The following is a 23,889-nucleotide window of genomic DNA, read 5'->3' as shown; positions in this document are numbered from 1 at the left end:
AATATAGGAATCGCATGTGTATCCAGAACGCTGCAGCACGCCTTATCTTCAATCTACCCAAGTTCTCCCATGTGACCCCCCTCCTCCGTGACCTCCACTGGCTCCCTGTTGCAGCACACATCCAATTCAAGACGATGACACTGGCCTTCAGGGCCATCAATGGAACGGCACCCGTCTACCTTCAAACACTGGTCAAACCTCATGCCCCGAAGCGAGCACTTCGCTCCTCTACTTCAGCTGGCCGGCTGGTACCACCATCGCTGAAATCAAACAAATGTCGCTCAGCAAAGTCCAGACTCTTCTCTGTTCTGGCGCCTCAGTGGTGGAACGAACTCCCGCCAATGTCAGGACAGCTGAGTCATTTGCCATCTTCCGAAAAAGGCTCAAGACTCACCTGTTCAGACTTCACCTCGACTCTGCATAGCATGACCCACTAACACCCCCCCAAAAAAAAAAAAAACCTTACCTATAGCATTCTGATCGTAGCACTGTTGCTCTTAAGGTACTACTTTACTCAGATGAGGACCTAACACTTGTTCTATTTTTAGCTCTTACTTTATCGGCAATGATACGTTGTGGTTTCTTTGTTTCCTTCTTTTGACAAATGTACTTATTGTAAGTCGCTTTGGACAAAAGCGTCTGCTAAATGACCTAAATGTAAATGTAAATGTAAACCTCCAATCTACAGCTTTCAGCGTGGCTGCCTGTCACGAATGTATGCTCCCATCTCAACTAATCACTCCTCAGAGAACCCATCAATGCAAAATAAAATAAAACAAAATAACCATGTGGGACGCCTTGGTACATGCTTAGACAGAAGAGTTTGTGTTCACACATGTTAGTATTGTGATACGTGAATTTAAACAAAACGGTCTCTGTTGTGAATCTTAAATCTTACATTTCTATTTTGCCTCCCTATTTTTACCTCCTAGCTCCTCTTCCTCTGGAAGAGAAACGCTCGGCGAATGCAGCTTCAAGGAAAACAAAAAGTGTGTCTCCCAGAGGTAAACCTACTCTCGGCTCTCCTGCCCGTGTGTTCAGCCAGAAGATGATCACCAGGTAGTGAGCAGCAATGATGGAGACAACATGCCCAAACAAACTCCCCCCGGAGGCGGAGCGTACCGTAATGCAGAAACAGAACAAAAAAAACACATCCTTGGCATACATTCACACATGATTTCATGACCCACGGTGTTCACACCTGATTCTCTCCCCTCCTGAGTCTTAATCAAGTTGTTTGTTTCAGGAAGGCTTTATTAGGTTTTTAGTCTTTCTTTGATTGTGGAGTCGTGAATGCCTCTGAGTGAGCGTGCACGGCGTCCTTGCGAGTAGCGAAAACCCCCCCTCGTGACTTCCATCACATTGATCGTTTTTCACCGTCAGCTCTCTCCGTTATTGGGAATACAGGTCATTACAATGCAGCGGCGAGGGTGTTAAGCGATGTTTTCTTTTATAGAGAATGATTTGTTTGTTTTTACGTTCCAGCCCGATAAAGCCTCCTGGGCCCTAACCTACATTACAGCACAAAGACTATTAATCATTGATGATCAGACCTTTTAATATGGCTGATGTAAAATGTATCCGCATGTGAATAAAACAAATGAACTGTTGTGTTCTGAAGAACTGGACCTCCTTTATGTGGTAAAATTACCACCTGAGAGAGTATGTGGCCTTTCCACGTCTATACAGGTTGAAGTGTGGTGTTATTCGTCACTAGTGGTAGGAAAGTAATGATCCAAATACCGGACATCTTAAAAACGACGCATATTCAAAATGTAAATCCTAGTAATATAATAATAAGTACAGCGTTATTTCTGACACAAGCATCAAAGAAACAGTTAAAATCCGAAAGACTCATTTAAAAAAGCAATATGCCACCTCAGAACTCGATGGCTCATACAAACCTCATGGGAAAATGCAGAATAATCATCCATACATCCTTTATCACTCAGGAGAGAAATCTCTCCAGAGGTCAATTAACCCGTGAACTGAGAACCCTTGGTGGAGATGTGCAATAACATAATAGACACGCTTTATAGACACAATATGATAAACTGCTCGACATTGCCCAAGTGGCACACACACACACACATTGTCCATTTCTCTTTTTCCTCTATTATCACACATACATCAGACTGTCTTCATTTAATCACACGTCATGTTTTAATTGGAGTGTGAAGGAAATAAGAGCAGTTAGAGGGGCTCAGTCTGGCACAGTTACATTGGAGGATGAGACTGCTGAAGCCAACATAACGGATCCATATGCTTTCATCAAAAGGTAATTTTACAGTCAATTTGTGAGTGGAGGTTTGCCAGATTATTTTATACCCTCTCTCTCAATCAGGCCTCCATCACATGTCAGAAACCAAAATAACATGTAATGTTTTTTTCTGCAAAGTAGGTGTAATTTTCTATAATTTGACTGGAATAAAGAGAGTAACATTTACAGGGCAGCAAACACATTGGTTGAATTCCATTTGTTTAATCACCTAATTGGTCTAATGTTTTTTTTTTTTTGGTTTGATCTGGAAGCAGATTTTTTTTTTTTTTTTTTTCATTTTGAAATGTGTTCACTAGAAAATAACTTCCAATAAAAAGTAGTTTAAAAAGGCCCGACTCCAAGCTAAATCTGTGTTTTATTCATTATTATTTGTGCTCACAAATCCTAGTGCGCTTTAAACTTTAAAAAATCCACCTCAGTTCACCTGCACCTGAGTTCAGAGACCACCAGACAGTAAAGAGTGGTCTTCATAATACATGAGGCTTCAGCCCACAGTGGAGCCATTTTCTGGGTAACTGCATCCGTCTAGAATATTCTCATTCACACAGGCATCAGGGCTGTTATTCATCTATCCATTTATACATAAGTGTGTGAGCTGCATGCAATTCCTCACCGATGCAAGTCAAAGCGTCTCAATGTTGCTTGCATAAGCACTTTAAGACAAAGTACACACATGCACGTACACACATGTATAGGAACTCCCCCCTCCCCCCACCCACCCACACACACACACTCACACACTCACACGTATACCTGCCCTACCACATGCTGAAACCCTGCACATACAGCTTTACAACACCTCAGTGGTTGTATTAGCACAGGGAGTCGTGTTGTTGGGCCCCTCGGCTATTCGGGCCTTTAAATTGGTCCCAGTGAGATGTGAGAGCTCAGACCACAGGGCTGACCTCTAACTCTACGCCTGTGTATCAAAGAATTAGTCTCTGTCAACCAGATCAATACCCCAAACAGCTGCTAGAGAGCCAGCACCGATGTAGGTAGGCTGTTGTAGAGTATTAGTGGGCCTGTAATGATAATGGCAAAGGCCACCTGCTTGGCTGTTCTCCTCGGAGCCCGTTTGATTTTAGAGTTTTCCTCCCCTTGGTTGCTAAAATTGTCCTGGGATTTGATTAAGAAAAGCAGAATCAAGTAGTTTGTTTTTCTAATGAGTAGCATAATCAATGATGGATTTGTTCTTTTTGGGGAAAACGAATTAAAAATAAAATATACCGTTTCTTTCATTAAGATATCAATTATAATATAAATAGCTGATGGTCAACACTGTGGTTGGGGTTGGTGTGTCAGATTCCACCACGGTTGTCCCTCGTCACAGATTCTGGTTGGGATTCTGCGAGTGTGTTGGCTTTGTAGACCTCAAAATTGCTTCTCTACTCTCTGCAGGTGATGTGGTTCGGGTAATCAGAACGTGACCTCGAGCATGCATTGCGGCAGCGGTCTGTAGACTACCTCCAAGTCTGAGCCCAGGGCTCTCTGCACAGCATGCTTTCCTCCCTTTCAGGTTGGGAGTGAGCTGCTGCCCTAAATGCAGGAGGTCAAGTATGTTGTGGGTTTTGCTCAGGGGCGAGCGTGGGAGCCTGGTGTTTGTGTTTTTGAGTTGTTTTGTTGAGGTTAGTAATGTGTGTGACATGTTTACTTATGTTACATTGGCAAAAAAATAAATATCTAAAATTAGAATTGGCATTGAAATTGTACACAATGTATTTTTAATGCATTTTTCTAATTAATATCGTAAGTATCTAAATCAGTCATTGCATGCCTCTGAATGGAGTCTTCCCATCGCATTCCCACAGACTGATCCTCGCCGGCTGCTGGGATGCCAGTGCAGATGGCCTGAATCGGGACGAGGCCAACAGCAGTATCTGTGGCGCTAAACTCCTGGTGAATTGTGCCAGCGTCAGAACTGCACCACGTTGGGGCCTGGCCGCCGTGGCGCTCCAGTCCTGGCAGAGAGAACAGGGCCCCTCTTGTTTGGCGGAAGCATGTTGACGGGAAACATAATGCATTCACATGATAATGAGCCAGTGAATACATAGTCCTTCGTACTGCTCTGCTTTTTTTTTCTCTTCCCATACATACAGTTCACGTCTTTACGCAGATAGGGGGGCAAAAAACACGCACACAAATCTACTGTACGCTGACACGGACATGCACTCGATCACAAACCCCTCAGTGTCTGGTGCGGAACGGCCTGATCGCTGGTCTCATCACCAAGGAGACCAGCGCTAAGCGGGCGCCTGGCAGAGACAGACCGACATTTAGCATTTAGGACCGCACAAAGCTTTCAGACAGGGCATACAGGCCTTTTTTTTTTTCTAAAGGAGAGCGAGAGATTAGTCACGTGGAGACATGCAGCGAACTAGAGAAAAGAGGGGGAATGAAATACTGTTTGACAGTCGCATTAAGTAGCAGAATGACGAAGAGAAAGAGTGATAGAGTTAAAGATTGAGGGAGCAGAGAGCGGGATGGCAGCGGATGGAAGACGTATGGAAGTGTGTACGTGATTGTGGGCTACGAGGCAGGAAGGCAGGCGGGAGGAGAGAACTATGTCATTTTCTGTTCTATACTGACTGAAGTGCTTTATAACGCTGATTAAATAACCGCGGTGAGTGATGTGTCTAACTAACATAAAACACCTCAGAGTGTTAAGAGACGCATGTGTGATTTCAGCTGACGTCACGAACGAGGGAAGCTATTAATACTCATGCCCACCTGAGTCTCCACCAGGCTGGGGAGAGAAAATGGTAAAAAAAAAAAAAAAAAAAAAAAGATTTCTGTATGCATTCACAACTCCCCCAAGCAGGGGACTAAAGAAAGGAAATGAAAGGAGGGGAAATCAAGCATTCGGGTTGTCAAGAGCCCTCGGCCCTCCGAACTGAAAGCGGAAGATCGAGGGATGGCGAGGAGCAAACAAGTGTTACATGGTTTAACAGGGAGGGATTTAGGCTATGGTGAGCTCCAGATGTTTTGGAGTTGAAGGGAGGAGGAGGGGAGAGGAATTACTTAAAATAGCTGCCATAGTAAAATATCAGCAGAGAGAGAATTCATTTAGTGGCAAAAACAGATAACTGAAGGTTCATGAGGTTTACTTTTAGGCTAGGATTGAGGGGGGGTATGTGTTGGAACGTGAAGCCCAGTCCTGCATTGTGTTTCCACCCGGACAACTCGCACACGAGTTATGTGCAGTACAAGAACATAGCCCTCCATTCCTTTCATTTCTCTCTAAACATAACCGTTAAAAGCGAATAATAGTCCTGCATCTCCTCCCTCACTCTCAGCTTCCCAGGTCTCTCCTCATCCAGACTGTTGAACCAGATGTGAAATCTACCTCTGCGGCTGATTTGCTCTCCCGGCTTCACTCTCACATCCCCATTTACAGTCAACTGGTCTCCGGTTATTCTCCCTCTCACGTACCTTTCAGAGTTTATTCTGCCTCTCGCTGATCTGTGAGGCTTTGATAACCAGCTACGCACGAGCCAAATGGCACTTATTCATTTTCCATCCTAATTCAAATGAGGATTCATTAAGATTTGGAGTCATTTTTTTTTTTCTCTTCTCTCCGATGGGCATGGCAGCGGTGTAATCCGTTACAGAGTAGCTGTTTGGGCTCCTCTGTACAACATGTGTTCATTAGCTTTCATCTTTTATTCTATTAATGGTGAATAGTGTCTCATGTTGCTGTGCAGACACACTGATGGTAGTCAGTGAGCCCTCTCATTCCTGATTTTAACAAAGACTCATTTTTCCCCATTGTACTCTAATATACAACACACATCTCCACGTCCCTCTCATCACCCAGTGGTGCAGAAATAAAGACAGGCGACATATCTCTGTGTTTCACACCCACTCTGAAAGCATTACATAGCCCCATTCAGCCTAATTACAATGCACAATAGAGGAAGACCCTGGCCGTTGGAGAGCCAAATTCCGATGGGGAAATCACCCCCTAACTACGGAGAGATCGTTGTGGGACGGTGACATTGTCCCGCGTTGATAAAGCACCCTGAAGCCGAGTACAGTCTGATCATCTCATGTCATCCTTAAAAACCCAGCATTTTCATCTCGCAGCTTTAATTACGGGAAAATGTCAACCGTTTACAGGCCAGAGAAGACGGATGGCTTCATATTCAGCCATTGATTATGAGAAATGTTTACGAAACGTTCGAATGCGTCCTCCCCCCGCGAGAATACTCGCGGTCCCGCTCTCCCCGACTGAGCTCTCGCTTTCACCCATCCTGTGGTTCCTTTCTGCATCAATATTATATAGTGCAGTTCTATCATCTCGGCGCCCTTCTGCCATCTTTACCGACATCACATCACTATGAAGCAATGAAAGTGGACTGTAATTGCAGAGCATTGTTGCTTTGACATAATTACAGTTGTGATAGTGCACGGGGAGAAAACGACTTAATAGTCTCAGGCTAATTATCCCAATTGGCGAGATGGTAGCTAATTGGATTATTTGACATTGTGTGGACGTGTGTGTGTGTGTGTGTGTGTGTATGTGTATGTGTGTGTGCGTGTGTTTGTATGAGAGCGGATGACAATAAACAAATAACCACAGGAGACTCCATTTGTAGGAACAGTAGGACAAAAAAACCATACCATCATGCATTTCAACCACCACGATCTCACACAAATGCACACTTTCTTTCACTTCAAGAATCTATTTAAAAGTGTTCCTAATGATTTTCAATGTGTCCTTTGTGTATTAATAATTAACGAGCCATTACTTCTCCAAATCTCCTGGATCGTTCTTACAAAAGGCAGGAAATTATTCAAAGACTCCCAATTGTCTTTTTTTTTTATTACTTAAATCACGATACTTCACTAAGGTTTACTCATATTGATAAAAAAAAATGTTGATGCAGGTGTGCCACAAAATTCATCCCTAGGCGGATAGCTATTTCCTGTTTACATTTCACATGTTGGTGAAGTTGCAATATTATATCCACAACCATGACATTTGATAGAATCTTCTCCAATGAAGATGACGGCCTCCTGATAAATGAAAATAAATAATACAATGTTTTTGCAATGTCACAAGATTGCATTCTCTGCACGTTTGATCAACATGTATTTCCACACCATGTTTTCCAGGCTACCAATATTAAAAACCTTCAGCTCATACAAAAAAAAAAAAAAGCAGCTTCAGGAATATGAAATGAAATCACAACTTGATCACGCTACACATATTCTGAGCTTCAGCTAGATCCAATTTCAAATACCGCAGCTTCTGATAGCATATAAATAGCGAAAACAAGCTCACAAAACCAAATTGATCTGATTTCACCATGCTGCATGTAACCCGTCACGCCTTCTGATCACAGGTCGCTGGCTGGCAGACCGTCAGCGACAATCAAGAGGAAATTAGCAGGCAGCGGAGCATTTCCTACCAAGCTACATATCTTCAGAACTGCGGCCCCTTGGGAATATAAATCAGTGTAAATCTTCAAATCCAATCCGCTGTTTATCTTGGGGAAAGTCACACTCTCTCGTTTTAATTTGAAAAGGAGTAGCACAGAGAGATCAGCCACTATCAGTCCAGGCACTATCATGTACGATGTTTTCACCTGGATACAAAGTCCTTTGAGTGACGCTGCTCTGGGCAACATTTTAACATAGCAGTCCTCTCCTTCTGGTACACGTCCGACTGGATTTGGATGTAGGACAAGCCATGGTGATCAACAACAACATGTAAAACGAGTGGACCGATATATAGCAGTTCACATGGTGTTACTTATAACAAAGTGTGGACTGACGTCCTTCTACAGCCGGTTATCTCCAACTGTGTGTGTGTGTGTGTGTGTACATGTGTTTGCACGCAAGGTCTCGCTCTTGTGTCACTGAACTGATCAAATAGAAGCCAAAGCTATCCATAAGCCAGGGTCACAGACCAAATGACAGCCATAATCTGCAGCAAAGCCCGTCTTAGCAGATGATTTGGGCCTTGGCTCAATAGTTTACACATTGTTCCATATTCACAAATCACCTCTTAGTGGACAAGCTGGCTATGGATCAGCCGCTCGCAGCTCATCAGAGGAGGAGAGCAAGCAAGTCACGGCCTCCTCGGGCATAAAAATGAAGAAGCAACTGGGTTTTAATTTGGTGATAATACAATTACAGCGGAGGCAAATGTATATCAAACGTAGGAGAAGGAAGCTGCATGTGAACACAGTAAAGAAAAGGTTTAATTTATTAACCAAATCCTTACTGTAACAACTCAACAGCACAGAGTGAAGTCAAGAGTTTCCAGCCATGCTCTCTCGACTTGGAGCTAAGGTGAATCATCCGTGTGCCATTATTCGAGCACCGCTATTGTTATTTCAGCTGAGAAAGTAAAAACTGTGTGTTGTTTGAGGCCCTTTTCACAGCCGCTATTTTGACATGTCATTGCAGGGTACAGCTTCTGTGCTGTGAGCAATATTTGCAAGACGGATTTAAAATCAAAATCCTTCGCATTCGATTGGACCGCTACAAAATTGGGCAGGCTTAGAATGTAGAACGATGCGGAGCTACAGAGGACAGAAAGTTGCAGATTGATTGATGGATGGGTGGATGTCACAATATTATTGGTTGAAATTGTTTGGTCTTATAAAAGTCAGCATCAATGTATTTATCCAAAGTTGGTTGACTGAATAGAGTCCACCCTCAGTTATCCCCTCAGTCCATGTCATGTGGGACAAATGTGCATGGGCAGACATTGCATTATTGTTTTATGCTTATTTAAAGCTCCTCCAATAGCTGGGATCTACTTAAAAGGCTTTTTGTAGGATGGTGGACAAATAGGACATGCACACACACACACACACACATAGTGTGTCAGCAGGGTCTGTGACAATACTGCTATCTGGAATTATCAGTTAAGTCTGCGCAATATCCTTGTGATTTGAATGTGTGTGGGAGGGCGGGGTGGAGGTTCTTTGTGTGTCATGCGTGGGTGGGTGGTTAGGTCCGTCCATGTCCGTGTGTGTGTGTGTGTGTGTGTGTGTGTGTGTGTGTGTGTGTGTGTGTGTGTGTGTGTGTGTGTGTGTGTGAAAATGTGGACTTTCACATTCTGGCAAAAGTATTTAGGGCCGAGTGGATTTGTGCAAATTGAGCACATTACAAACACAAAGCAGTGTGCAGCGTACTGGACAGTGTTTCCCTGCCCCCCACTCTCCACCAGTCTCCAGGCTGTCAGGGAGGGCAACCAGATAATCGGTAGGAGGCACGGATTAAGAGTTGAAGGGGCATAGCAGCATATGGTGCCCCCTGATATCTATGCCCCTCATATTCTTGTTAGACTAACACCGCCTACGTGGTCGCCACGAGAAGAAAGTCTCCCAGGATATAGAAAAAGAGTGCTCGTCTTCTCTCTTTTTTTTTTTTATTCCATCGAAATGTAGACTACGCTCTCAGCTAGGCTTAGTGGGCAAAGGTAAACCAACATGCCAAATTACAGAAAAGAACACAGAAAAGTTTCGTAAAATGGAAACTGTGAGTCATTCTGTGAGATAATACTATAACAAGGTGTTTAAGACCTCAGGTGGCAAATATGATGTTTTGTGTGTGTATATATTTGTGTATGTTCACGTAGGAACGCACATGTATTGCAAAAACGTACACTCTGAAATGAGTTTGAAAGGTCATCGGGTGTGTGTTGCACTCATACACCTGTGCACCCTCCTGTTCCGTTAGACGCAACGGCGGCAACGTAACAATTCACAGATGGGCTCTCTCTCTCGCTCTCTCTCTCTCTGTCTCTCTCCGTCTCTCTCTCTCGGCGCCTTAATGCGCCTTCCTTCCTGGCTGTTCACATGCATCACGTTTGACATGCTCGTTCGGCGTCTGCGAGGACAGAACAAGCGGGGACCACTTTACAGTCTCATCCCTGGAAAGTCGCTTGTGAGGACGCCGAAAAAAAAAGGGAGGGCGAGGGGAGGGAAACGTAGAGTGTGTGAGAGAGAGAGGCAAGGGGGGGGAACGGAGAGTGAAAGAGAAAGACTGTGAAAGAGAGTGAATTTGGAAAGCAAACCACGAATACAAGGGTGCAATGAAGTCGGAGGTGAGGAGAAAGAGAGGAGTGAAGTTGGACTTGTCAATCTAAAAGAGTGAGAGAGAGAGAGGGAGAGAGAGAGCACAAGAACAAGTGAGCTCCAGGGCGCTGGACAAAAGAGAGACTAATAATGAAACTATGGAGAGCCGACGCTCAACGTTTCCTACAGGGAGCGACGCGGGCAGTCAACACACACTTACAGAGTGGGACATCTCATTTCTGTGTCCTTACTAACCAGATCATTTAACACTGTAGTGGTTCGAGTGTGGCGCTGACCCAACGGGTCACCGTCCCAACTCCACTAACCAACTTCCTCAGAGAAACCCTGAAGTCGGGCTGTAAACTGTGGTGCAAAATGTGAACATTTGCCTTTGTTTTTTTCTTCCAAATAACTAAGGTTTGATTTATTTTGTTCCATTTGGAAACAAAATGGCATTACTTTATCCAATTCACTTTAATTTGATCTTTTCACATGTGGCTATATTTCAGATGTGTCAGTGTTATGTTTTTGCATCACATATGCCCTTTATGCTCTGTAGTTGTGTTCAGCAGTTATCTTGGTCATTGCAATGGCCAAAACTAACAGATTATATGAAACCTTTAACCCTTTTTTTATTATTTTTGCCTCCCTGCTGCCTTCCAAAACTGCGTTTCCTGTTAATAGACTTCGAGAGTAGAGACGTTGAACTGCATGAAAATAGCATGCACAAATAAAACAGCAGTTTCTTACCCCAACAGCCAGTTTATGAATTACCTATGGCTGTGAAAAGCCCTGGGCATATTTAATGCAGGAGAATCTGTCCCCTTTTTCACTTTGTTCCCTTCCATTCTCGTCATTTTTGCAGCATTCTACATTTTCGCTCCATTGTCAGGACGACACCTCATTTTATCGGCTATCACAGACCACAGACATAAACTGAACCAACATGCTGCCGTCAGAGGCATAAAAACATGATGGAGGATGTTTTCCCCCGAACACAAAAGAAAGATTCTGCACACGGCAGCAAATGTTTCCCATCTTATTTGGAAAACCACGTCATGTGTGAGATCTCTACCCTCGGAAGTCATTTCTGGAGCTGCTCTTAAGCTGTTAAAAAGGTAGCCGTTACAGGAGAGCACAGGCAACTCGCTGTGCGCAACAACGAGCAATTTATAAAATTGCATTCCTCATATGAAATTATCCGGTGTATTTTTAGAGCTCGCGCAATTATATGGTCAAGACAACTCAATGAACTACCACGCACACAAAGCAGGCCACAGGATGTGCATGATCTCTCAGCTGAGTTCAGCTGCTGGATCCGTCAAGTGCTGTGAGGTCATTTAGTCATCGAGTCAATTGATAGCGATGCAAGGCCATACATTTGAAAACACCTACATAAATATATAGTCCCTGCGTCAGGGCTCCCTCGTGTCAGGAAACGCTGACCTAAAACCATCCATTCTTCCTCAAGGGCGACTGGAAATGCAGTGCAACGTCTGTCTTCATGGACCTGCACATACATACACATGCTGGGTGTCACAAGGGGTAAGAAGTTGGATGAATAATTTGCTCCAATTATAGGAATTACTACAATAAGTTGCAGACCCGGAATTACCTCAATTAAGCAATTTGTACTGCGACGGCCCCCAGCCTTCTCTCACCATATGGCGTATACATGACACGTGTCATTTGTACGCCATGAAGTCTGCAACCTAAATGCATCCGCGTATGTGCGCTGGACAAGTGACATATTATGCCCAACTATATACTAAACCTCACTAACTTGTTGCCTCATGACGACACGGTGTACAAGCGGCACGCGAAAAGCCCCAAATGCCTTCTGAAGGGAAGATCAATTTTCTTTTTATGTTTTTAAAAGATTGTTCAGTTTATTTACAAAAGGTTTGACTGATCAAATCAAAAGGCTATGCATGAAAATGAACAGCTGAAACCAACCGATTCAGCTTAACATCAAGCTCACTGGAGAGCGTGAATTTGCCTAGTGAGGCAAAAAGACCAACTGACTGTCTAGAACCTAAGGATTTGTGATTGGTTGATCAATTTATGAGGTCATTACAGTATGGGGGGAAACCTTGGTCCTTTGGGATGCACAGTCATTTATTTGCCTGGGGAATTTGAGGACACACACACACACACACACACACACACACACACACACACACACACACACACACACACACACACACACACACACACACACACACACACACACACACACACACACACACACACACACACACGGGACTAATGAGTGCATGGAGCGTTTCCTTCACCATTGATCTGAGCTCATAAAGGCTTACAATGATAAACACAGCAACTATTCTTGGTAATACCAGAGATCAACGTAACGACCCTCTGGCAGACCCTGATTGAGAGCCGCAATATATCTCACATGCGTACGCGCTCAAACACACACACACACACACACACACGATACGAGGAAATGGTTTTGTAAAATACAAGTCAACTAATGGATAAAATAGGTTTACATTTTTCTGATGGTTTTTTCTGAAGCTCTTGCGCAAGAGTCAAGTAACAACAATTATCTGTTCAAGGGCGATCTGTGGAAAACCCCATTTTGTCTTTGGTTTAGGTTGCTAGATAGATAGAGTAAACTTGAATGTCCCAAATTTGTCTTGGTCACAAATTGCCCCTCGAGGAGTCTTGCTCACACTCATGACTTTGCTAGCATTCATGGGATTAAAGAGACTTTTTGCACACTCTTTGTTCATCCTGAGCCTTTGGGACAATCCCTGACAGGAAGCAACTGTTAAACATGAATTTGTCATGCAAGTAAGGAGGAAACTAAAACTTAATGATAGTCAGGGTTATGAGCTGAATCTTCGTAAACGTTTCATCTTTTTTTACCATATGAAACTCATCAAAGCTCTGTTATGACCACCTTAATATTATGGCTGCATGTAGCAAAAAGCTCCACGATGAGTCCTGTCAGCAAAGGTCCTGTAAAACATCAAGAGTCAGCAAAGCAAAACTACTTATTTGATGTAGAGTATCTTCAGGGTACCACGACAGGAGGAAGACATCCGCCTTAAATATGTATAAGCCCAGGGCTCTTCACACGTACACACACACACACACACACACACACACAAATCAAGTTAAAAACGATGGTCTCATCCGAATGGTACAATCTGCCACAGACCAAAATGCTGTTTTATATGAATAAATGATGTATATTCACTCATGTTTTGTGGTCTTTTCAATAGAAATCCATGCAGCTCACTGGACTTGTGGACTGGCATTTTGAGGCTTCATTTTGGCCGTCGTCGTCTTGTTTGTTTGGTTTTTTTTGGACAAAAGTGTGGATTTTTACGGCTTTTTGAATTTCAACGCACAAAGCACTGTTGCAGGACTACAGCGATTCCTTTTCCGTGCTTGATTTACGCATGTGGAGGCGTCGCTTTTACGCAGGTTCTTAACCAACTATCAGGTCAATAAGTCATCTTGCTGCTCAGGGCAATTATCTTGTGGCTCAAACATACGAAGATTGATCTATAATTTTATCCGTACTGCAACGCAGATTTTCTTGGCAACCGTCTCGTAACGCTGATGAAACGTCTATCGTGTCATAAAATGAGAGTTGGAAAGCTTCATTCACACAATTCCTCCACAAAGAATGATGCGGCGGTGACAGTCGCTCATCCAAAATGAATGAACTCTCACTGGACAGCCAAGTGTTATAGACCAACCTGAATCTGAAACTATTTTGACAAGCGTACCACCTAGCTTTAGATCAGCTTTGACAAAGCACACCCTATACTTCCATCACAATTTTTTTAATAATTTAGCCCAACTGCCGCTAAAAAACAACTGATTTCAGCATCAACAGCATCACCCTGCTCCACACACACTCCTGACTCGCTCATGACTCTCTGATTTAAAAAAAAAAAAAAAGGTTCAACCAACCCCAAAACCTCAAAGCCCCAAACCTCTGTGAACTGACCGAATCAGATGTTTGCCCCAGATGCTTGGCCAACTGCCGTGCAGCAGAGCAGCCTGTGGACTCTACGGGGTCTAGTTTAATGTGTGCTTAAGAGACCGTGGGACCCGGTGCAAATGCTGCACTCTCTTCCTCCAAATATCTGCCCATCATTTATTCATTTACACTCCCCGGCTGGCCGTTGCCGTCGCCATCATCCGAGGACCCCGTCGTCTGAAGTTCCCCGTCGCTCAAACACACACACACGCACATGCACTTTGCAAGCGGTCCCAGGGCTCTTTTAATTTTTTGAGGAGCTATTTTTAGTGAGAAAAATAATCGAGGTGGAAAGTTCCATCTGTCCAACACTCTTGTTCCAGCTGCTCCTTTTTAGCAGCAGGCGGAAAGAGCAGAAAAAAAAGAAAAAAGAAAAAAAAAACGCTACTTAAAAACTGACACAGACAGGATTTTCTGTCATATGCATTCTGCATTAGTGGGATTTTTTTTTTTTTTTTTGCTGTATGTAATGCTAGATGCATTTTGTTATGAAAAAAAGCTGCAAGATCACCTGAGATTACAAGGGTGGCTGTGTTTAAATGGCCTGCTGAGCCTTGCAGCTCTTTAACACTCTCCTCTCTTATCCCTCATTATCTTTACATGCAAATGATGACGAGAAGAATTAACTGAAAAGGCAATCGCTTTGAAGAGGCAACAGAAAAGCACAGTAAACATGAGTTTGGTGATTTACTATCAATGTAGTTATTGACAGAAAAATAACTTGTCCACCAACTTTTGTCTACCTTTGGCCAGCAAATCCTAAAATCATCCTCACTGATACAATGCAGCCATTATGTTTGACTGAAATTAAATCAGCAAACTGAAAAAAGGAGACCATGTAAACAACAATCAGGCCAGGACTTTTAGCAGATCCTCAAAAAGGTTAACAAGCTCACAGAGAAAGTGGAGAAGGGAGGTGGTCTAAGTTCAGCTTTGATGCAGACGTGAATGCCCTGAATATCAATGAGCTGAAGAAACAGTCTGTGTTGTCATTTTTATTTATGCTCGAGTGCCGCTCGTCCTTGCTGGACTCTTCATTTCACACATGCAGGATAGCGGGATCGAAGTCTGGAGGCTAAATCCAAAGAAATTCCAAATGTTCTATAAGAGATACTTGACGCAGACAACCAAAACAAACAGCAGTCGTTGTTCAGAAGTTCAGAGCCACCACCTCTGCTTGGATTCAATTTGTTCAAAATTGATTGCACCTCCGGATCGGTCCCCTGCAACACCCTCGAGGGTTGTTCCGGGTGAATCGTTAAATCGAGGCATGGCGGACAGAGCCGCTCTCTGTTGGTATCGCCATGGGGGTTCATTGTAGCAACAGCCGAACCAATCAGTTTATCGACATAGAGACTCCACTGTTTATTCTTTTAGTTTTTACAAACTTTCTCCAAATGTTTTCACCACTGCAGATTGGAACGGCTCAACTTCTCTTCTCCTGTGGAGATGTGAGATCCCTATTTCTAATTGAGAGGAGAGGATACAATATTTATGTGTGACTTGGGAGGGTTGATGGCGGAAGAGCGACATGACATGTCCTCCAACTAATGCTGAAAGTACAAACTTGGCTGCCGCTGACACATGTCCAAGTCATTTAGGAATATTACTTCCTCCTGTCACGGTCGCTCACAGTTTTCTGCTTTTCAAAACTTTGCTCTTTCCACCTCCTTTTAAGGTCGAGTATTACGTCAAGTGAGTACTGGATGCTTTTATGCCAAAAATAAACCCCACTTTTTTTTTATTTGTTTGTTAAAAATGCACAAGTGAAACAAAAGTGAAACTTTTTTCAGGCGTTTGTTGCGTAACAAAAACAATCTGGTGTCCGCTAACATAATGAACAGATCAGATCAATGCAGTGACAATGTCTGACATGCCAAAAGTGGAGGTCAGTTCACACAGCCTAAACAAGCAACCACAATCAATACAGACTTTGCTGCATCAGAATGTATTTATAGAAACTGGCAGCTCCCCACCAAGACGCAAGAGAAGAAAAACTGCCCTGTGATTGCAGCTGCTTTCTGACTAGCCTGCGTGTTAATAGAGCTGATGAGCTCTTACATGCCAAGCAGGTTGTTCTTTCTATAAAGTCATTTGACGACTTGACACACAGTCATTGCAGTGGCTGATAACAGGATAAGCAGTAGACAATGGATGGATGGACGGACATGTGAAGCACTTCCAGGGAGAATAAAGAAAAATAAAGAGTGGTCACAATCCACAATTGTTTGTTTTCTTAAAAAAAAAATCATTTTATCAGACAAAAAGGGTCAGACTGGTCAAATTCAAAAAGCTTGTGCACACGTGTGTGGGCGTGTGCGTGCGTGTAACCCTGAGTAAAGCTGACAAGACACCATTCATCCATTCACTCCAGAGGTATACAGTTAAGTGAGCAGCGGAGTGAAACACCTGGGCAATCAGGACACAATTCGATCTCACACAATCATTCTGTCCAAATTGACATGTCAGGCTGTCGCAAATGTGTGTGTGTGTGTGTGTGTGTGTGTGTGTGTGTGTGTTTGTGTGTGTGTGTGTGTGTGTGTGTGTACATGGTTCAGTGGAAAAGCTTTTTGTGTTCTGACATGAGGCCCTATAGGACTTGGTTGGCATATAGCACTTGTCTGCCCTGCTTTGCTATTTTAATAAATAATAAAGATCAATACATGTAAAAGATGGGTTTAATGAACTCATTCGTTTTTCATAATGCATTTCCATCACCTCCACTCATTAGCCTACACCATGTACATTTACATATGATGCTCATGTGTCATGAATCTTGTCATTAATGGCATTGCTGTGACATGTTGCTGTGTTAATGTTGCGTTTTATTTCCTCAACTCTGTCAGGAAAGCTCGTATAAGGACTTGCTTGACAACTCCCACATTCCATGGATATCATATTATACAACAAAAAGTCGACATGTAAACAGATTCAAGTACGATGGACTCAACAAACTGTGCCACACATCCCCATTGGAGAATCAGGAGTGTCTAGTGATTGTGCTTTGGGGTTTTCCTCTCCTGAGCTGCCCGCTCACCATGCCTCTCGGACAGGTATACCAACCCTCCACCGTCTGCTCCGTTTCTATTTCATAACACAGACTCTCCCACTGTGCCAAGTTTGAATGTGTTGTCCCTGGTTGGTTCCAAAAAGCAGTCATGTCAGACCTTGGGTTGGATAAGACGTGCTAAAGCGATATCGGGCACGGCAGGGCGCATTATGGATGAGACGTGCACAATCAAAAGTGCTTTGGGGAGAGATGAAGAGGCGACTAACCGGGGGAAAGTCCTCCTAAATCGGTGCTTTAGTTTTTTGTGGAAATGCCGGGGATTTGTCTGCCTGATCCAAACATACAGTATTAAGGAGGAGGAGGGGGGGTGGGGGTGAGCCTGTGGCACAATTTAAATCCAAATACATCTGTTTTGCAGTACTGTTGCAGATGTAGCTATATAATACTAATCATTTGTACACGTGATAGAAAACATGCAAGCCCTTTGGAATAGTTCCCCATAACTAAATAAACAAATCATTACTAGAATGATGTGTACGAGGTGAAATTGTGCTTGGAATTAGTACACAAAGTTTCCGAGTGTCACACAACTTACCCTCCATGCAGAAAATGACCATCCAGGCTATCCATAGGTCCGAGTTATGAAACTTCACCATGGTGCGTAACTGTTCAGTGACCGCTTCTCAGTTTGAAGCCCAGCGCCTCCCTCTTGATCAAACCTCAGCTCCGCTAACAGTTTCCTTGGAGGGAAGTAACTGTTCCGTCTCCTGGCATGAGACGCGGAAGGAGTCCGGGGTTTTTACGCAGCGCACACGAGCGACATTTCGCCAGAACTAAGTGAAATGTTCAAAATGTGCGAAAAAAACAACAGAGAGAGCATTTATATCCAGCGGGGCACGCGTCTCTCTCTCTCTCTCTTTTCGACTCCCCCTTTCCCCCCGTTCTTTGGTAGCTACTGGTCACTCCAACACCGTTTTCCTTCCTTGACACCTCCAGTCAATTTACGCACGTTTGGAGTCACTCAATGTTCACCTTCTGGTGTAAAAAAAAAAAAAAGAAAAGAAAGAAAGAAAAATCGGATGATTTTCGCTGGAAGTGACTTACAAACAGATCAGAAACTGTCACTTTTCCCGTCCGCTTGGTGAGTCTCTCCAACGCGTCTTGTTGCGCTCCATGGTTTCTCGTCTGGTCTGCTGTGGATAAGCGGACCTAGGAGCAAAAAAATGAGCATTAGAAACAGTACGATTTCCTGTTGATATTTTTCAAAATAAAACACACAAGGACATGTGTCACGAGGTGGACGAGTCCGGCGGCCCGTTTCACTCCACTCTACCTGTGTGCGCCAAACGTGTTCTAAAACGTTTTTTTCCCATATAATAAAATTATTATTGAAAAAAAAAAAAAACGTTTCATATAAGTGATATTAGCTTGTGAAGTACAGTTAAGATTTGTAATAACTTTGAACGAACAATGCATCTTAAAATTCCACACATTTTAGTCCAAGGTAGACTGGACGACCGAAAGTGTCCAGTAAAGTCAGCCAGGATGCGCCTGAGCAAACAAGACTGCAGCAAATGGGAGCGCGAGAAATCAGTGTGCTTTTATTTTGTAGGTAAAATCCACCCGGGTTCCTGTTTTAGTCTGAGCGCGTCTTTGCTGCACGACGGCGCTCAGCAGCGGATGATTGAGCTGAGCTCGAGCCCGGCTGTTGCTGGGAGACCGCTGACGCCAGACGAGAGAGAGAGAGAGCGCGCGCGCGAGAGAGAGAGAGAGAGAGAGAGAGAGAGAGAGAGAGAGAGAGAGAGAGAGAGAGAGAGACATTCGTGCCCTCCTGCGGTGCGAACACAGAACAACCGATAAAATAGAATAGTAGTCCTATTCTTGTTTCTTTTTTCTTTTATTTTACAGTAAATGATAAGTAGGCTGCAATATATAATAATTGATATAATCAATAATTTAATCAAAACAATTATGTTGGAATAAATCAGCCTCTTTGATGGTTGTTGCTATTATAACAGTATTTTATTTTGTATTATATCGGTCATTTTCATAGTGCAAAATGTTAATTATCAGTGCAGTGATGTTCTGATGAACTGTGACTTTTATAAGTGATTGTAGGCCAGTGAAACTACTTTTTGGGGGCCTTCTTAGACTTTGAAGAAGGCAACAATAAAAGGCAAAGACATAATGAGGGAAGTGCCCTATATCAAACTGACAGACATGTATCTGTCAACGGAGACAAATGAGCTACAAATTCAATGATCTTAAGCTTCCCCTGAGGCCTTCACCATCCCTCTCGTTCATCTTTCTCTTTGGGGCTGAACTTTAAACTTTTCTCACATGCACCCTCAGCTGCCTCTCTCAAAAGGTCATACTACTTCTGTGATATTGCATTCAAGCAAGTTGTGCAAGAGGGGAAACAACAATAGTGCACCAGGTTAGATCTTTTGGTGCTACGACCTCAAGCTCGCTGGTGTCACCCGAGGACAGACTAGCTTCAAGCAGTAGGCTACAACATTTGAAGTTCAAGTCATTTCTGAATCAAAAGGGACGAAAATGATTCTATTATTACAACATATTGCAGTTTATTTCAATTTTGGCTATGAAAATAGATGTTGTACATTGCTATTTTACTGCAATAAGAACATCTTCATGATTGTTTACACTGCTTTATGTTTCTGATGAATCAGTTGATTTTTAAAAATGTAAAAAAAAAGTTATATTTTGCATGTTAGCCTATGTCTGATCAATAGTCCGAAATCCAAATCTCCTCACATCATTACCTCATAGGGCAAAGAAAAGTTGCAAATACTCACACTTGAGAACCAGAACATATTTGGTATTTTTGATTAAAGAACAGTCACATTATGCATCAAATTGCAACAAAGTTGAGATACATTTTTGGGGGCATTCAACTCACATGCTGTGGTGCCGCTTCCCTGCCTTGCAGCGCTGCATACAGCTGATTTCAATCACGCATTAGGCTCTGACGTATCAAGGAGTGTCGAAAGTGTTTACTTGAGACTTTAACCGGTTGTTGAACTAGTGTACTACGTCTCTCGTGTCGCTCAGCGCACGTCACTAACATGGCCGTCACCTCGGCGTGCTAGCTAGCTGACCTAGCTCTGTTCAACGCACACATGTCACGTGATCTTACCTGATGTGTTTTACCTTTCGATCAGCTGGGAAGAGAAAGAATGAGCAACGCACATCGTCCATGTGTACGTCATAGCACGAAACAAACAAGCGTCATTCCTTCAGCGAGAGACGTCACTTCTGCTGCCTCTTGGCCAGGTCGCTTTTGCAAAAGAGATTGTATATCTCAATAAGCTGGTTAAATAAAGGTTAAATAAAAAAAATTTAAAAAAACATGTTACTTTTGAGATATGCATATTGTCTAATACGCCAACAGTTTTACTAGAAAATGCAAATTTTCTTTATGTGTAAAATGATCTTGCAATTTGATGAATATTATATGTGTAATTCATTGAATACAAAAAAGTGTTTCTCGTCATTTAGGTTACAACATATTGTTTCTGAAACAAGGTCCCATGGGGTCACACTGGAAGGGATTTCACTGGACCCTATAGATTTCAACCAGCTGACAAAAGGCACACAATATATGAAAGAATATGTGAATATGGTATTCTGAAAGTAGACACACTTTTGGAACAAATGAAACCTCATACACAAGATAAAATGTGTAAATCATCTCTTCAATAGTCCCTAAAAATAAACAATAGGTTTAAATGATGATGGATGGGCAGCAGCCCCATGAAAACGAACACTTGATTTATTATTGATTCCTTTCTGAAAACCACTCCATGTTTCTTTCTTTTTTCTGCGCAACCATAAAAGATGTGAAAGACCTGAAGTTACTTTTCAAATAGATTGTACCGACAAAAAATACTGTCCAATTAAACATGATGCAATTTTATGGAAGTTCCATACTCTGCAGCCATTACAGATTCACTGAATATCAATATTCAGTCCAAAAGAGAAAATTTAACAATTTGACACTTAAAATCTAAATAAACATTATTATATTAAACATTTATTCATTCTGTTGTTACATTTCTGTTTTCTCATTTAAAAAAATGACATAAATCAATGACAAACAATAACATTGTCTTTAAGTATGTTTTTTTTTTTTTTAAATATACATCTTGAAAAGTATTTCTTATTTATGTTAATACTTTGTCTACTTGGATTTCAAACTGTGACCATTATAACAGTGCCATCTTGTGGTGAAGAAAAGACAATTTACTTGACAGAAGAACCTAATGGGGGAAAGGCAATGACTTTGTGTTGGTCCTTGTTTACACGAGAACAGCATATTTCAGTGAAAAGACAGGAAGACAAGTTCGTTCTGCGTCACACTCATTTTGTAAATAGACAAGATCGTAAAAGACAAACAGAGCAGTCCGGTCTCCCAGGAACCATCATTCCTGAAAATGACACAAAGGCGACGCTGTTACAGCAGAGAGGATACATGATTTATTAAATAACATCTTAATTGGCACAGCTCCTTCGGTATCTCAACTCGTTGTGGCAGCCGACACAAGTCAGTGCAAACACTAAAATAGTCTGCATTTTTGGAGCAGATGTGTCTAATCATACTGGTATAACAGCAGTTCTCTTTTATTGAACAAATCACACAACAGGAGCTATTTTAAGACTCCCCTATCTGACTTGTTATCACTTCTGACCCACCCTTTTACTTTGGTCATTTGTGAGGAAAAAGATGTTTTGGCTGCAGGTTGATGAGCTAAAGATGAAGGTTTTTCCACTACGGTGAACGTTGTGAGCTTTAACTAACACTGGAGGGCGTGGCGGGTCACGTCTGACTCAAACTGGCACTGCTGGTAAGACCTGTCCTGCTGATGGAGGTTCTACACACACCATCTGATGATTCATTGACCAAACTTTTGCATGTGGCGTGACAAGTATGTTACCCGTTGGGCTGCATTTCATCACACTTTGCCATTACAAGGTCAACGTGGGAACACTTTCACCAACTGAGCGGCGTTGAGGATGTCCAGAGGCCTGGTACACTCAAGTACAGCTGCTTTATATTACAAAATAATCTCTACATTTATACTGCAGTGTTGGGCCTACCTCATCACTGCTGGAGGATGAAGATGACGAGGATGAGGATGAGGAAGAGGAGTTGCCGGATCTTTGTCCTTCCTTGTGTTTCTTCTTGTGTTCTTTGCTGCCTCCGTCCGACTTTTTGTCAGACTTGTCCTTCCCATGAGACTTGTCCTTGTCTCCAGACTTGTCCTTCCCGTGAGACTTGTTGTCCTTCCCGTGAGACTTGTCCTTAGAATGACATAAGTCGACTTTGACTAAATCTTCAAGGATTGTGTTTGAGTCCAGTAATCATAATTTGTCAATTCATTGTAAGAACAGTGTTTCGTGCCAAAGCGCTGGCAGTGAAATTGCACATGAAGCAGATTTAAAAGAGAAGCTATTTTGAGGCATTTCAAAGCACAAGTTGTTCAACGAATGTATACGTTCAAATGTCTTACCCCATCCTTGTTCTTGTCTTTTTTCTTGTCCTTGCTCCAGGGCCAGTTTAAGTTATTCTCCTGAGCGTCCTCCTTCTTCACCACCTCCTCATCCCCGCCTAAAGCTACACATGCAAAATAAAATGGAAAACAGGTTTGAAGTGTCAGGATGCATGTAATACAAACATCTTAATTGTTGTCACCAAGGATGTGCACATTTGAATGTTGTTTCTAAAGAATACACTGGAAGCTGCATTGCAAATGCACGTTGCTCTTCGATTCCAGAGGCTCGACTGTTGTTGAAGTCAACGGAGACAAGCGTGACAATCAAGTGAATCCTCCTTAATAGTATAATAGCCTACCCGACGACAGACTGAATGACATTCTTACTCCTGCTCGTACACTTTCACTAGCCACAGTGACTACAGAGATGCACACACACCTGGATAACCCGCACCTCGACCACCTAACCCAAACTAACCACGCCCCCAGCAGCAGCAGCCGCCGCCACTCCCTCTGGGTTCAACGACACCGTGCAGGCGATATCAGAAATGAGAATTATATGCACATTGGAGACCTTCACGTTGGAAAGTCTGAGCACATTATTGCCTCGTGTGACTCATTAAAGGTAAAAAGGTAAAATATGTGGCGGATTTATTTCCAAAAAAGATGACATCCTGTTTTATAACTTGATGTCGCGTTCATTACAGCCTGCGAAGAGTAATTTTAGTTTACAGTGTCATAGTTGGAATGTGTGGTAGTTAGCATAAATGGAATATAATATTCATAACTCTGGTTTGCTTAGTGTATCCTGTTTTCGTTAGCTTCGAATAATTCCTTCATATCTACTCTACACACAGTCTGCCATGTTGTTCTGCTGTGTTTAGAAAGTAGCCCAGAATGGACAAACCAAACTCTGGCTCTAGAGTTCATCTTAATTAAAAAGATAAACTATTGTTGGACTTTATAGCCATTGCATTTCATTATCGGATACGCATTACCTTGAGGTTCTGTAAGTAAAAGACAACTTACTATTA

General features: G+C 42.7%; 2 protein-coding genes across 4 annotated transcripts in view; both read right to left on the bottom strand.

Moving 5' to 3' along the window:
• Nucleotides 1-18,531, bottom strand: part of igsf11 (immunoglobulin superfamily member 11) — a 78,826-nt gene extending 60,295 nt beyond the window's left edge. For both annotated transcript variants that reach the window (XM_084018829.1, XM_084018830.1), the window contains exon 1: nt 17,938-18,531. In XM_084018829.1, coding sequence (XP_083874955.1) covers nt 17,938-17,998 — 61 coding nt within the window. In that variant the 5' untranslated portion in view covers nt 17,999-18,531. The remainder of the gene's footprint in view (nt 1-17,937) is intronic.
• A 2,970-nt stretch (nt 18,532-21,501) lies between these two features.
• Nucleotides 21,502-23,265, bottom strand: LOC311019427 (uncharacterized protein). 2 transcript variants are annotated; one of them, XM_084018843.1, is made up of 5 exons: nt 23,215-23,265; nt 22,874-22,977; nt 22,632-22,664; nt 22,461-22,595; nt 21,502-21,790 (listed from the first exon to the last, which is right to left on the bottom strand). In XM_084018843.1, the coding sequence occupies exons 1-5, from the start codon at nt 23,234-23,236 to the stop codon at nt 21,785-21,787; spliced, it is 300 nt and encodes a 99-aa protein (XP_083874969.1). In that variant the 5' UTR covers nt 23,237-23,265; the 3' UTR covers nt 21,502-21,784. The 2 variants fall into 2 exon arrangements, with proteins under 2 accessions (XP_083874969.1, XP_083874968.1); XM_084018842.1 differs by having other exon boundaries at nt 22,461-22,664.
• Nucleotides 23,266-23,889: the final 624 nt, after the last annotated feature.

Source organism: Eutrigla gurnardus (assembly GCF_963514095.1).
Source record: "Eutrigla gurnardus genome assembly, chromosome: 10".
NCBI classification, from domain to species: domain Eukaryota; kingdom Metazoa; phylum Chordata; class Actinopteri; order Perciformes; family Triglidae; genus Eutrigla; species Eutrigla gurnardus.
The sequence above is the reverse complement of the archived record's forward strand: the minus strand, read 5'-3'. Positions and strand labels throughout refer to the sequence as shown.